The sequence below is a fragment of the Anomaloglossus baeobatrachus genome, chromosome 5, assembly GCF_048569485.1.
Source record: "Anomaloglossus baeobatrachus isolate aAnoBae1 chromosome 5, aAnoBae1.hap1, whole genome shotgun sequence".
Classification (NCBI taxonomy): domain Eukaryota; kingdom Metazoa; phylum Chordata; class Amphibia; order Anura; family Aromobatidae; genus Anomaloglossus; species Anomaloglossus baeobatrachus.
Genome location: NC_134357.1, coordinates 549496576 through 549513006, shown reverse-complemented (window position 1 = coordinate 549513006; position 16431 = coordinate 549496576). Strand labels below are relative to the sequence as shown.

The 16431-nt window shown below is 49.6% G+C and overlaps 1 protein-coding gene across 1 annotated transcript in view; it reads left to right on the top strand.

Annotated features, from left to right (window-relative positions):
• Positions 1-16431, top strand: part of LOC142312966 (uncharacterized) — a 220074-nt gene that overhangs the window by 28972 nt on the left and 174671 nt on the right. The window contains exon 8 of the mRNA XM_075351955.1: positions 1159-1346. Coding sequence (XP_075208070.1) covers positions 1159-1346 — 188 coding nt within the window. The remainder of the gene's footprint in view (positions 1-1158; positions 1347-16431) is intronic.

Here is a 16431-nt window from a genome sequence, read left to right as displayed (position 1 = left end):
CTTTACACGCTGCGATCTCACTAGTGAGTGTACCCGCCCCCATCGTTTGTGCGTCACGGGCAAATCGCTGCCCGTGGTGCACAAAATCGCTCGTACCCGTCACACTATTTACCTGCCTAGCGCCGTCGCTGTGACTGGCGAACTGCCTCCTTTCTAAGGGGGCGGTTCGTTCGGCATCACAGCGACATCACTAGGCGGCCAACCAATCGAAGCGGAGGGGCAGAGATGAGCGGGACGAACATTCCGCCCAACTCCTTCCTTCCTCATTGCGGGCGGCCGCAGTTAAGGTGAAGTTCTTCGTTCCTGTGTTTGTCACACATAGCGATGTGTGCTGCCGCAGGAACGATGAACGACATCGTACCTGCAGCAGCAACGATTTTTGGGAATAGGGGAGCATGTCAACGATTTAACGATTTTGCGACCATTTTCGATCGCACATAGGTGTCACACGCAACGACATCGCTAACGCGGCTGGATGTGCGTCACGAATTCCGTGACCCCAACGACATTGCTTTAGCGATGTCGCTGCATGTAAAGCGGCCTTAAGAGAGCTTTAGGAGAACAATCTTCATGATTTCCGCAACTATCTGCGGATGTCAGAGGAATCCTTCAAACTGTTACTGGTAAGTGTTGCGTGCTGCTGTCCCAACAGACGAAAGATTGGCAGTCACGCTGTGATTCCTGGCCACCGGACGCTCATTGCAAGACTTACATTTTTCTGCAGCTGTTTCAAGGTCCCTGCTCAGTGTTATAAATCCAGAGACATGTAATGCGATTGTTCGCAGTCTACGTAGCTATATTCAGTTTCCCAAAACGGAGGAGGAATGGAAAAAAATTGCCTCAGATTTTGAGCAGCTTTGGCAGTTCCCTAACTGTGGTGGGGCTTTGGATGGGAAACATGTACGGATCACGCAACCACCGAACAGCGGATCCTATTTCTACAATTATAAAGGCTATTTTAGAGTCATCATGATGGCCCTTGTTAATGCCAATTACGAATTTATAAGTGTTGATGTTAGCATGAAAGGCAGGGTTTCTGATGGTGGTGTTTTAGAGCACACACATTTTGAACAGCGATTGAACAACTGTGACCTGAACTTGCCTCCCAACTCTGAGACTAGATGCAACCTTAATTTTGTTTTTCATGTTGCGTTGTAGACAATGCCTTTGGGATCATGGCCAACCGCTTCAGAGTTTTCCACATGCCTATTGACCTGAAGATTGAATCAATAGACTCCGTTGTTTTGGCCTGTTGCGTGCTGCACAACTTCCTTCGTCAGCGAGATGCAATTTTGTATAGTCCGCCTGGCTTCGTGGACTGTGTAGAACCAACAAATGGGGAAGTGGTACTCTGTGACTGGCGTGCAAACGATCCCGCAATTGCAGCCCTTCAACCAGTCGTACACGGCAGAAACAAGGATGATGCGAAGACCTCCCGAGACAACTATTGCCTATATTTTAACGGTCCTGGTGCTGTTACTTGGCAGCATCAGATCTTATAGTGGCCTACTGAACGCCTTGTCGTTCTAAGGTTCCGTGCAAGCAGCAGTCCGTTCTGCGAAAACGTGTAGCAGCCCTATTGATTTCAATTGTGCAGCCCTTTGTGCTCGCTCTCTCGCTCTCTCTCTCTCTCTCATTTATATATATATATATATATATATATATATATATATATATATATAATATATTTTTCTTTTAAGAATTGTTTTGTGGGATTTTTTTTTCTGAAGATTATACTATTTTTTTTCATTTCTTCAATAGAATTCGGTATATACTCTAACGGGTGGTGACTTTTATTACGCTGACTGTCATTTGCACCAACCATTTAGGTCCTCTGTACCGATACCCCATTGGGTATAATCCCATGTGCGCTCTCTCTATTCTCCACCTTATAATACATAATTAAATAAAAATGGTACCGCAGAAAATTTACCAGTATGTATTAATGTTTGTCATACTGCTACTTCATTGGGGGTGAATGAAGAAGGAGAGAGATGGTGACTCACGGCCCTGGCCCCCTTAGCGGATGAGTAGTCTGACATGAATGTGCGTCCTTGGGGACGCACATTCATGTGAAGCAGCCACGGTCGCAATCACGACCTCTGTGACCGCGGTAGTTATTTATCCATACATTTAGTTAGTTATCCATACATATAGATCCATACATTTAAACTGCAATGATGTGTACACCAGCGTTCCCGTCTGAACATAGATGCTGTATAGAGGTAGCGTCACTTTGAGAACGCAGTTTCGTCTCCGATCAGTCGGGATACTCTGTAGTGAGTCCACTTCCTTTCGCGGACGCAGTAGCATCCCCTATAGCTACGCAAGTACGGCGTGATGTCATGACTCTTCTCTTAGCGTCTTTCGAACTCTGGCGGGCGGCGTTCATGCGGCGCGGTGCTCACAGGCGGGAACATGGCGGCCAGGAGGCGTTCTTCACACTGTGGGGTTGCTGAGGTCCAGTACCTCATGAAATGGTGGATGCTAAAGATTATGCCTGTAATGCAGAGTATGAACATCCCATGCTGCACAAACAGGCTGTGCTGGGGAGAATCCACCGAGGCATAGCCAAAAGATTTGGGGTGGAGCGCTCCACTACCCAGATACGAAAGAAGCTGGCGGACCAGCGCTACAGTTCCGGTGAGCGTATCGCCAGCATCCGGGCACAGATCCAGAGGCATCGTGGTGAGTGTTGCTGAGAGCCTCTTGTTAACCCCTTAACGACCCAAGACGTACTGGGTACGTCATGGGTCATGTACGGTTAATCCCTGCTTACTGCCGTGAGCAGGACGTGGCGATCCGCACACATATCAGCTTATTTTAAATCTGGCAGCGAGAGCTATATGCGCCATTAGGATAACTTACACTGTCCCCATCGGGAGTTACGTAACCCCTTAGATACAAGAAAGCCTATAAATGTTTGGTGTCTCCAAACTCGCACCGACCTGAGGCATTACAATGACACGTCAGTTTTACCATATAGTGAACATTAAGACCTATAAAGAAAAAACTAAAACACATAATGTAAAGCAATAATTTTTATTGTTGTAGAAAAAGGTTTGTAAAAGAACATGAAAATAGAGAGGGTAGAGAGAATGCACAGTGAATAAAAAAACCCTGAATTGGTCACCTGTCAGTATAGAGGCAAGTAAACCAGAGATATACCAGTAGTCAATACATAAGACACAATCGAAGATGTAAATAATGGAGATATCATGTGGGGTCAGGTTCATATAATATAGACTGTCCATTCCTAACATCAGTCCTAAAGACATGCAAAAAGTGCCAAGTGCTTAAGAGAAATAAATCTAATATATAAAGCTGAATGTGTGTGTGTGTGTCCGGGATTGGCATCCGCACCGTCACAGCTACAGCCACAAAATTTCGCACACTCACACTTCTGGACCACGAGAGCGTCATAGGCTATTTTTCGAGGGGAATTTTTAACCCCGCTCTTTACAGTTATTCGCCAAAAAACCTGCCTCCATTAAAGCAAATGGAGCTTGGAGCCACAGTGCAGCCAGAACTTCAGAAGAATGCGCAGCCACGCCCTTATATGGAATGTTGGCGTGTCACAATGCAGCCAGGGAAAGAGACAGACACAGACAGGGAAAGAGACAGACACAAAGAGACAGACAAAGAGACAGACTGACAGGGAAAGAGACAGAGACAAAGAGACAGACTGACAGGGAAAGAGACAGACACAGACAGGTAAAGAGACAAACACAGACAAAGAGACAGACAGACACAGGGAAACAGACAGACAGGGAAAGAGACAGACAGGGTAAGAGACAGACAAAGAGACACAGGGAAAGAGACAGGGAAATAAGGAAAGAGACAGACAGGGAAAGAGTGGGAAGGAGAGAGACAGGGAAAGAGACAGACAGGGAAAGTGACAGAGATAGACAAGGAAAGAGATAGACAGGAAAAGAGATTGAGACAGACAGGGAAAGAGACAGACAGACAAAGAGAGAGACAGAGAGATATATACAGAGGGGGGAGACAGACAGAGAATGGGAGAGAAACAGACAGACAGTTACTATCCCGGGCAGCGCCGGGTGCTATGTTGTGAGGTGAAATTTTAACCCCGCGCTTTCCAATTTACCAATCAATTTTGCCCCTATCTACATAATGGGGAAAAAGTGAAACGAAAAGTGTTGGGGGCAAATTGACAGCTGCCAGATGTGAACAAGGGGGACTTAAAGAATGAGAGCGATGGCGCCAAAGAGTATATACCGTACAGATGCTAAGGTGGGGCCCCGACATGGGATACTCACCACACTCGGGGATATGAACACACACACACAATGCGCCACACACTACCACGTGCTTGAACACATATACCACCCTCAGCACACATCTCACCACACATACACCAACCTCGCCACATAATCGCCCTAAACACACACAAGTCTGGTACATATACCACCCTCAGCACACATCTCACCACACCTACACCAAGCTCGCCACATAATGACCCTAAACACACACAAGTCTGGTATTATCCTTCAAAAATAAAAATCTGATTAATAAGCAGCCAAACTACAAGAACAACAAATGTGCCACATAGGAAATATGGCAGCTGTCAGTCACATGACCTGTCTATTATGTATATGTGTGAGCTAATATATACTGTCAAGGGGAGGGCCTTCTGTTGCCTGGAGATTTATCAGGCTGCCAATAGCAACCAATCATAGCTTAGCTTCTATTTTGCTACAGTTAATTAATCTGAGCTCTGATTGGTCAATATAGGCAACAAAGGACATTCTCAGTATAACAAAGCTTGTGTGAGGTCATAGGATGTTAAATCTGTGTGGAATATCTGTGGTGTTGAAATATATGTTGTGAAATGCTTCTATTAGTTTAGTTTTTGCCTTTTAATAATTACATTTCTATCTATTTGTTTTGTGGTTTTTGTGTGCAGAATACATTTTTCTTAATACATTCTATTTAGTTGACAGCAGTTATTAACCCGGGCGAAGCCGGGTAGTACAGCTAGTCTAATATATAAAGGTGTGTGTGTGTGTGTATGTATGTCCGGGATTGGCATCCGCACCGTCGCAGCTACAGCCACAAAATTTTGCACACTCACACTTCTGGACCCCGAGAGCGTCATAGGCTATGTTTTGAGGGGAAATTGTAACACTGCGCTTTACAGTTATTCACCAAAAAACCTGCCTCCATTAAAGCAAATGGAGCTGGGAGCCACAGTGCAGCCAGAACTTCAGAAGAATGCGCAGCCATGCCCTTATATGGAATGTTGGTGTGTCACAATGCAGCCTGGGAAAGAGACAGACAGACAGGGAAAGAGGCAGACACAGACAGGGTAAGAAACAGACATAGACAGGGTAAGAGACAGCCACAAGAGACAGACACAGACAAAGAGACAGACTGACAGGGAAAGAAACAGGGAAAGAGAGGGAAAGAGAGAGAAAGGTTAAGAGACAGACAGGTAAAGAGACAGAGACAAACAGGGAAACAGACAGACCGGGTAAGAGACAGACAAAGACAGGTAAAAAGAGACAGACACAGGGAAAGAGAGGGAAAGAGACAAACAGGGAAAGAGACAGACAAAGACAGGTAAAGAGACAGACACAGGGAAAGAGACAGACAGGGAAAGAGACAGACAGAGAAAGAGATAGATAGACAGACAGGGAAAGAGATTGAGACAGACGGAGAAAGAGACAGAGACAGTCAGAGATAGACAGGGAAAGAAACAGACAGACAAAGAGATAGAGAGAGAGACAGAGAGATATATACAGAGGGGGAGACAGACAGAGAATGGGAGAGAATCAGAGAGACAGTTACTATCCCGGGCAGCGCCGGGTGCTATGTTGTGAGGCAAAATTTTAACCCCGCGCCTTCCAATTTACCAATCAATTTTGCCCCTATCTACATAATGGGGAAAAAGTGAAACGAAAAGTGTTGGGGGCAAATTGACAGCTGCCAGATGTGAACAAGGGGGACTTAAAGAATGAGAGCGATGGCGCCAAAGAGTATATACCGTACAGTTGCTAAGGTGGGGCCCCGACATGGGATACTCACCACACTCGGGGATATTAACACACACACAAAATGCACCACACACTACCACGTTCATGAACACATATACCACCCATAGCACACATTTCACAAAGTGAAACAATTTAATAATTACATTTATATCTATTCGTTTTGTGGTTTTTGTGTGCAGAATACATTTTTGTTAATACATCCTATTTTGTTAACAGCAGTTATTAACCCTGGCGAAGCCGGGTAGTACAGCTAGTAATTAATAATTATGTACAAAATAGAACCTAGACTAGTCCACATAATCCTCTCCATGCACAAAAGGATACACTATATGGTAAACCAGCATTAAAACGGACATAATAGGCAATGGATTAATGTAATAACGCGCTCAGTATAGTAAATTCATCAAAAGAAGCATATATGGCATAAATTAATATGTATTTTAGATGAGATAAAGTTTTAAGTATTAATAGATAAATATAAAGTGCACAGTGCACTGTATACTAGATATAACTACGTTCAATTATAGGCCATTTTGCATTATACAGCTATATAGCATATATGCTGAGCGCATTACTTCTAAAAGAACCATATAAAGAAGGCACCACTAAGAGGTATTAAGCGACACCTCTAGTATTATATTAGGCATTAGTACATCACCAATTGGTATCATATTCTGTGCATCGGTACATCACAAAAACATTCAATGTAAACATTACATACCAGGGACCACAGGGAAGCTCCCCAACGCGCATTTCGCCGTCTTTTTCTACAATAATAAAAATTATTGCTTTACATTGTGTTTCACTTTTTTATTTATAGGTCTTAATGTATATGTATACTGGAACCACTAATATGTTTTCTTGCATATTGACATATAGTGAACATGGCGAATAAAATATCCCAAAAGCTATTGTGCGATTGCACTTTTTTGGCAGCTTTTCCACAATTGGAATTTTTTTTGCCGTTTTCCAGTACACTAGTACACTATATGGTTAAACTTATAGTTTCTTTTAAAGGGAACCTGTCAGCAGAAATTATGCCCTAAAGCTAAAAGTTTCCCCTTCTGCAGCTCCCGGGCGGCATTCTAGCAAGGTTCCTATAGTTATTCTGCCCCCTTTTAGATCAAAATAAATAGTTTATAAAGTGGTACCTTTCAGTTTTAAAATCTTGTTAATGGTACACAGGGGCAGGCTGTTTGTTGTCCGTTACTGTCCCTCCTGCCACTTTAGGCCGTCCCCCCAATGCTCATTTACATACCTCAGGACGCCGCCCAGTGTCTCGCACATGTGCCGTGCCACTGTAGTGGTACTGTGCACAGTAGGACCACTGGTGACGTTGCGCAGGCGCGAGATTATGGGCGGCGCTGTGATTTTCATCAGCAAGCTCCCGCCCATAATCACGTGCCCGCACATTCCCCTCTGCCTCCACTGTTCTGCGCATGCCCTGGCCAGATGACCCAACGTCACCTCTTTTCCATCTAGCTCTGGAGCAGGAAATAGATGGGAGGAGCGGAGCAGGACACCACTGATCATCTGGCCACGGCATGCGCCGAACGGTGGAGGCAGAGGGGAAAGCGCGGGCACGTGATTATGGGCGGGAGCTTGCTGATAAAAATCACAGCGCCGCCCATAATCTCGTGCCTGCGCAACGTCACCAGCGGTCCCACTGTGCACAGTCCTGCTACAGTGGCACGGCGCATGCGCGAGACATCGGACGCACTGGCCGGCATCCTGAGGTATGTAAATGAGCGTTGGAGGACGGCCTAAAGCGGCAGGAGGGACAGTAACGGACAACAGACAGCCCGCCCCCGTGTACCATTAACAAGATTTTCAAACTGAAAGGTACCACTTTATAAACTATTTATTTTGATCTAAAAGGGGGCAGAATAACTATAGGAACCTTGCTAGAATGCAGCACAGGAGCTGCAGAAGGGGAAACTTTTAGGTTTAGAGCAAAATTTCTGCTGACAGGTTCCCTTTAAAAGTACAGCTTGACCCGCAAAAAACAAACCCTTATATGCGAAGATTAATAGAAAAATAAAAAAAGTTACGACTCTTGAAAGAAAAAGGAAAAAAAATCCCCCCCCCCCAAAAAAAAAGGAAAAACAAAAAACGCCAGGGGGCTGAAAGGGTTTAAAGAGGACCTGTCACCCCCCCCCCATGTATTAGAATCTAATTGCAGCATTGAAAGCAGCAGGTCTGCTGCATTCAGGCAAGGAGTCCCCCATGTGTCTGTGTGGCTGGTACCCCAAGATATAAGGTTTAACCCCTTCACGACTGGACAATTTTTTGCTTTCCGGGGTTTTTTTCGCCATTCTTCTTCTGAAAGACTTAATTTTTTTATTTTTCAGTCAACATGGTCATGTGAGTGCTCATTTGTTGTGGAACGAGCTCTACTTTTAAATGAAACCATAAGTTTTACCATATAGTGTGACACCCTGGCAAAACCAGGTTGTCACAGAGCCTGCACAAATCCACCAAAGTGCAGGCCATTCTCCTCCTTGGCACCAGCATAGTCCCCACACAGATATACACCAGCTAATCAGGCCCTACTCACCCCCTCCCCAGGAAAATGGGAGGGATCGAAAGATCTTGGGAAGTGACAAAGCAGAGTTTAGCTTCAGTTTGAGCTGTAGTCAGTGAAGAGCTGACAGTAGGGAGTTGGAGCTCCCTGGAGAGGTTGGTAGTCGGGGTTGGAGCCTGGACTACCGGACTAGGTGGCAGTGAGGGCCACAGGCATGGAGATCCGGTCGCAGGGAACCTGAGGCCGACCGGGGCCGAGAGAGGGGATCCGGTCCGGAGGCCATTCAAGCGGACTAGTCCAGACAATAAAGAGACAGACAGAGAGTGTGGAAGAAAGGGGCCCTGGCTGCATATCTGGGTGTGGGACCTGAAGACACCTGCCAAAGATGACCGGCCATTAGCAATTTGGTTTACAATACAGACTGTGTGTGGTTACTGACTGTCCAAATCATCAGCAGCTCATCCAGCACCACAACAACCAAACTGTGAGTTTCCTGCTCCCTGCAACCTCTCACAATACCCTGGGCCCCGGGACTACACCTCCCCTACCCGTGGGGTGGATCCCACCTTGCTGCCCCGCTCCATTAGCCCCGGGCACCCACATACAAGGCAGCGGCGGTGTCACCGTCCCTCACCGCAACCCACAGGTGGCGTCACCGACAAAGACTCTATCCCCTGTAAATATCCCCTTTTCACTCGTGGGCGACGGACGGCTGTGCGAGCCCCGGATCCGGCTGCCACATGAGCCACAGTCACCGCCCGGATCCGAGTGCCTCGAGCGGCCCCCCGGTTGTGATCTGTCCCCCGCCCGCGACAATAGTGTACTGGAAAACGGCAAAAAAATTCCAAATACAGAAAAATTGCAAAAAAAGTGTGATAGCACTATTGTTTTTGAGATATTTTATACACTGTGTTCACTATATGGTAAAACTGATGTGTGGGTGTGATGCTTTTAGATCAGTGCAAGTTCGTAGACACCAAACATGTATAGCTTTACTTTTATATAAGGGGTTAAAAAAATCGGAAGTTTGTCCGAAAAAAGTGGCGCACGTTTTATGCCATATTCCGTGACCCGTAGCGTTCTCATTTTTCAGGATCTATGGCTCAGTGACAGCTTTTTTTTTTGCGTCTCGAGCTGACGCTTTTAACTGTACCATTTTTGCGCAGATGCTACGTTTTGATCGCCTGTTATTGCATTGTGCGCAAAAGTTGTGGCGACAAAAAAACGTCATTTTGGCGTTTGGAATTTTTTTGCCACTACGCTGTTTACTGATCAGATTAATTGATTTTATATTTTGATACATCGGGCGTTTCTGAACGCGGCGATACCAAATGTGTGTATATTTTTTAAACCCTTTAATTTTTAATGGGGCGAAAGGGGGGTAATTTGAACTTTTAGGTTTTTTTTTTTTTTTTTTTATTTTTTAAAACTTTTTTTTTTTACTTTTTTTTTATTTTTTTTTTACTAGTCCCCCTAAGGGGCTATAGCGATCAGCAATCCGATCTCTCTGCCCTATCTGCTGATCACAGCTACACAGCTGTATACAGCAGATACGCTCACTTTCTGCTTCACTCGGCTCCTGGCTGAGTGAAACTGAAAGTAATTCATGTGTAGTACAGGAGTCATCACATGACCCTGTGCTACCATGACAACCACCGGAATCACGTGACTTTCGGTATCGGCCGGTAAGTAAAAGTTTACCGCCGATGCCGTTATAATGGCGCTGTCACATATTGACAGCGCCATTTAACGGGTTTAAACGTCATGAGCAGATAACGATTCTGCTCGTGCCTAGCAGGCACAAATCTCAGCTGTGAAAATCAGCTGAGAAGTGCGCCGATCGCGGCATGCTGTCGGCAGCAGACCGCGGTCAGTAACATTATGACCGCTAGGACGTAATATTACTGCTCGCGGTCGTTAAGGGGTTAAAAAAACATAATGAATAAGTCATGGAGGCTTGGAGTATTCAGCGCAATTGATGTTTTTTCCTATCCCTAGGACCAACTCCAGCTGGTACACCACCATCACCATCATCACCAGCAGCACCACCTCCAGCGGCTACACCATCTCCAGCTGCTCCAGCATCTGAAGCGGATACCCCGTCTCCAGATGTGATGGGTTTTTTACCAGCATCACTTCGTGACATTGGTGCAGGCTCCCCTTCCGGTAATTCAAGCACATAATATAAGGTCCCTACAAGTTGGAAAGGATACATGGGTGTTAAAAGGATGGAGGGCTGTCGTGTAATATTAAGTTTTGTGTGTTTCCCTAGCCGGTGGTGCCACATGATCCGGGTGGGTCCTCAGCAGCAGCAGCTCCTCACCCTCCGTGGAACAAGCAGAGGAACCATAAAACCAGGGCCGCATTTACCATTAGGCACCCGTGGTCCGGTGCCTGGGGCGGCAGGTTGCGGGGGGCGGCACCTTCAGGCAGCAAAAAAAAAAAAAGGGGGGGAGGGGGGGGAGAGGCGCACATCCATTTATTTGTGTCCACGTCAATTAAGACGCGAATACAAACAAACTGCGGCCGCCGAGCACAGGGAGCTGATTGACCCCGGAACTGCCGGCGCCTGCACTTACGGGGTCACAGGTGCGCGCCAATCAGCTCCTTCCTCTGTACTGCGTCCACTGCTGTGTGGACGTCACATGCAGAGTTCACAGCAGGACGCCGCGGAGGACGACGCGATAGAAGCCGGTATCAGAAGAGGATACTCACGTGAGCCAGGAAGATGGCGGCAGGCACTGGATAAGGTAAGTGCTCGCAGAGCTGAAGATTCATAAAGGAGCGTGGGGGTGTCTCTAATGCAGACCGGAGATCTGCGCATGCGGGGGGGGGAGGCAGAGGCTGATACTGGGGGGAGGCTGGAGGGAGGCAGAGGCTGATACTGGAGGGAGGCTGGAGGGAGGCAGAGGCTGATACTGGGGGAGGCTGGAGGGAGGCAGAGGCTGATACTGGGGGGAGGCTGGAGGGAGGCAGAGGCTGATACCGGGGGGAGGCTGGAGGGAGGCAGAGGCTTATACCGGGGGAAGGCTGGAGGGAGGCAGAGGCTGATACCGGGGGGAGGCTGGAGGGAGGCAGAGGCTGATACCGGGGGGAGGCTGGAGGGAGGCAGAGGCTGATACTGGAGGGAGGCAGAGGCTGATACTGGAGGGAGGCAGAGGCTGATACTGGGGGGAGGGAGGCAGAGGCTGATACTGTGGGGAGGCTGGAGGGAGGCAGAGGCTGAGACTGGGGGGAGGCAGGCTGAGACTGGGGGGAGTCAGAGGCTGAGACTGGGGGGAGGCTAGAGGGAGGCAGAGGCTGAGACTGGAGGGAGGCTGGAGGGAGGCAGAGGCTGATACCGGGGGGAGGCTGGAGGGAGGCAGAGGCTGATACTGGGGGGAGGCTGGAGGGAGGCAGAGGCTGATACTGGGGGGAGGCAGAGGCTGATACTGGAGGGAGGCAGAGGCTGATACTGGGGGGAGGGAGGCAGAGGCTGATACTGGGGGGAGGGAGGCAGAGGCTGAGACTGAGGGGAGGCTGGAGGGAGGCAGAGGCTGAGACTTGGAGGAGGCAGGCTGAGACTGGGGGGAGGCAGAGGCTGAGACTGGGGGGGAGGCGAGAGGGAGGCAGAGGCTGATACCGGGGGGAGGCTGGAGGGAGGCAGAGGCTGATACCGGGGGGAGGCTGGAGGGAGGCAGAGGCTGATACCGGGGGGAGGCTGGAGGGAGGCAGAGGCTGATACTGGAGGGAGGCAGAGGCTGATACTGGAGGGAGGCAGAGGCTGATACTGGGGGGAGGGAGGCAGAGGCTGATACTGGGGGGAGGCTGGAGGGAGGCAGAGGCTGAAAATCGGGGGAGGCAGGCTGAGACTGGGGGGAGGTAGAGGCCTAGACTGGGGGGAGGCTAGAGGGAGGCAGAGGCTGAGACTGGAGGGAGGCTGGAGGGAGGCAGAGGCTGATACCGGGGGGAGGCTGGAGGGAGGCAGAGGCTGATACTGGGGGGAGGCTGGAGGGAGGCAGAGGCTGATACTGGAGGGAGGCAGAGGCTGATACTGGGGGGAGGGAGGCAGAGGCTGAGACTGAGGGGAGGCTGGAGGGAGGCAGAGGCTGAGACTGGGAGGAGGCAGGGTGAGACTGGGGGAGGCAGAGGCTGAGACTGGGGGGAGGCTAGAGGGAGGCAGAGGCTGAGACTGGGGGGAGGCTAGAGGGAGGCAGAGGCTGAGACTGGAGGGAGGCTGGAGGGAGGCAGAGGCTGAGACTGGAGGTAGGCTGGAGGGAGGCAGAGGCTGAGACTGGAGGTAGGCTGGAGGGAGGCAGAGGTGGAGGCTGGAGGGAGGCTGAGACTGGGGGGAGGCTGGAGGCAGGCTGAGACTGGGGGGAGGCAGGAGGGAGGCTGAGGCTGAGACTGGGGGAGGCGGGAGGGAGGCTGAGACTGAGACTGGGGGAGGCTGGAGGGAGGCTGAGGCTGAGACTGGGGGCAGGCTGGAGGGAGGCTGAGGTGGAGACTGGGGCAGGCTGAGGCTGGGGGGAGTCAGAGGCTGAGACTGGGGAAGAGAGGCTGATGCTGAGGGAAGATAGAGGCTGATGCTTGGGGAGGCTGGGGGAGAGAGGCTGATGCTAGGGAAGATAGAGGCTGATGCTGGGGGAGAGAGGCTGATGCTGGGGGAGAGAGGCTGATGCTGGGGGAGAGAGGGGCTAATGCTAGAGACAGAGGACAAGGGTTGCGGGATAGTGCAATGACAAAATCGATTGGGTGTGGTTAGTGTAAGGACTCAGAATAAGAGGGGGGCAGCATTGGGAGCTCATTATGGAGAAGGGGCAGCATGTGTGGGATCAGTATGGAGTGGAGCAATGTAGGGGAGTCAATATCAAGAGTGAAGTAGTGTGTGTGTGGGGGGGTGTCTCAGCATAAACGTTAGTGTGGTGGTCTTAGCATGAGTGGGGCAACATGGAGGTGTCATTATGGAAAAAAGGAAGGCAGCATTAGCAGCTCATGGAGAGGGGCAGCATGCATGGGACATTGTGAGGAGAGGGCAGCATGCATGGGACATTGTGAGGAGGGGGCAGCATGCATGGGACATTGTGAGGAGGGAGCAGCATGCATGGGACATTGTGAGGAGGGGGCAGCATGCATGGGACATTGTGAGGAGGGGGCAGCATGCATGGGACATTGTGAGGAGGGGGCAGCATGCATGGGACACTGTGATGAGGGGGCAGCATGCATGGGACACTGTGAGGAGGGTGCAGCATGCATGGGACACTGTGAGGAGGGGGCAGCATGCATGAGACATTGTGAGGAGGGGGCAGCATGCATGGGACATTGTGAGGAGGGGGCAGCATGCATGGGACACTGTGAGGAGGAGGCAGTATGCATGGGACATTGTGAGGAGGGGGCAGTATGCATGGGACATTGTGAGGAGGGGGCAGCATGCATGGGACATTGTGAGGAGGGGGCAGCATGCATGGGACATTGTAAAGGGGAAGCCTGCATGGGACATTGTGAGGAGGGGGCAGCATGCATGGGACATTGTGAGGAGGGGGCAGCATGCATGGGACATTGTGAGGATGGAGCAGTATGCATGGGACATTGTGAGGATGGAGCAGTATGCATGGGACATTGTGAGGGGGAAGCATGCATGGGACATTGTGAGGAGGGGGCAGTATGCATGGGACATTGTGAGGAGGGGGCAGCATGCATGGGACATTGTGAGGAGGGGGCAGCATGCATGGGACATTGTAAAGGGGAAGCCTGCATGGGACATTGTGAGGAGGGGGCAGCATGCATGGGACATTGTGAGGAGGGGGCAGCATGCATGGGACATTGTGAGGATGGAGCAGTATGCATGGGACATTGTGAGGATGGAGCAGTATGCATGGGACATTGTGAGGAGGGGGCAGCATGCATGGGACATTGTGAGGAGGGGGCAGCATGCATGGGACATTGTGAGGATGGAGCAGTATGCATGGGACATTGTGAGGATGGAGCAGTATGCATGGGACATTGTGAGGGGGAAGCATGCATGGGACATTGTCCTCACATCATGCTGCTCCCTCCTCACAATGTACAGATCATATTTCATAATCGAGGAAGATGTGGTGGGTATACAGTAGTTTATAAGTGAGGGCAGTGTGGTGTTTTAGTTTATTAGGGGCAGTGTCACAGTCACAGTATATAAGTGGGGACGGTGTGATGGGAATATTTTATACTCATGCTATGTTTTGATGTGCCTGTGGTGATCCCCATTGGGGAGGGGGGGTGTTTAGTGCCCTTCATTTCTCATTGATACTTTTTAAAGTGTTTTACAGAGTAGATCTTCCTTAAACAGATGTCGTGTGCGAAAACTCAGTTTTACGTTGTCACTAAGGGGCGCGACTACTTAAAGTGCCTAGGGCAGCACGAAGGCAAAATACAGCCCTGCCCAAAACCGTAAGTGTTAAAAAACAAACACGTACCTGTTAGTAAGATGTTTGAACAGAATTAGCCTGGTTAACTTTTACCATTCCCTCCACAGAAATCCCTACATTACATTACCTGCTGGCATCACACAGGCAGATGATGGATGCCATGCATCAACATAGAGTGATGCTGGAGAGGTTTGTGGCGGCCCAAGAGCAGGGTTGCAGCCACTAAGTTTATTTAACCCCTTAACGACCGCCGATACGCCTTTTAACGGCGGCAATTAAGGGTACTTCTTCCGATCCACCGCTATTTTACAGCGGTCGGAAAAAAGGGTATAGCGCCCCCGAGAGTCAGAAAATCTCCGGGGTTTCAGCTACCGGGGGTAGCTGAGACCCTGGAGATCATGATGCCGGCCGATTTTTATGGTCCCCGCTCATGTGATCACCGGTATACACCGTATACCGATGATCACTTTACAGTAAATGGCAGCGCCGGTAAAAAATTATTTATCTCCCATCTGGCATAAATTAACATGTCAGATGGGAGATAAATCTCTTCCCCGATCCCCTCCGGTCCCCCGGTGTCCCCAAAGTGCCCCCCCCCAACCCCCTCCCGAAAATCCAAGATGGCCGCGCTCAGCAGAGCACCGGCCGCATTTCCCCTTTTCCTCTGGTTTCTGTCGCATGTGCCATCACACATGCGACAGAAAACTGCTCCCCAGGCCCTGCCAGGTCACCCCCTATTACCCCCCCAGTGTTCCCCGGTGTCCCCCGTACCTGTCGCAGCTCTGATCCCCCGCGGCCCCCTCCTCCTTCACAGCAGACGCCGGTCACATGTGCAGAGCAGCTGACAGCTCAGCTTCCTGCTTTCAGAAACGCTGGCTGCTGCTCGCTCTCTGCAGCTGTGACCCGGGGAGGGTAGGTGCTGATTCTTTGCACCCACTCTCCTCAAATGGAGGGTCTGCGCTCCTAGAAAATGGGGGATACGTTCCCTGAACGTGCCCCCCATATTCTAGAAGGTCCAGAATCGACGTGGGACTTCCAAAACGGATTACAGGGGATCCGATTTTTTTTTTCTTTTCAATAAATTGGTGAAAAAGGGAATGTTTTGGGGAGTGTTTTTTCAAATAAATTTTTTTTTTTTGCTGTCAATTTTTTTTTTTAATTACTGTCAATTAGTTATGTCGGGTATCTGATAGACGCCGTGACATAACTAATTGCTCGGCTTGATGCCAGGTGACATTACACATCTGGTATCAACCCCATTTATTACCCTGTTTGCCACCGCACCAGGGCAACGGGATGAGTTGGGTCGAAGCGCCAGGATTGGCGCATCTAATGGATGCGCCACTTCTGGGGCGGCTGCGGCCTGCTATTTTTAGGCTGGGAAGAGTCCAATAACTATGGCTCTTCCCACCCTGAGAATACCAGACCCCAGCTGTCAGCTTCACCTTGGCTGGCGATCTACTTTGGGGGGACCCCACGTTTGTTTGTTTTTTATTATTTATAA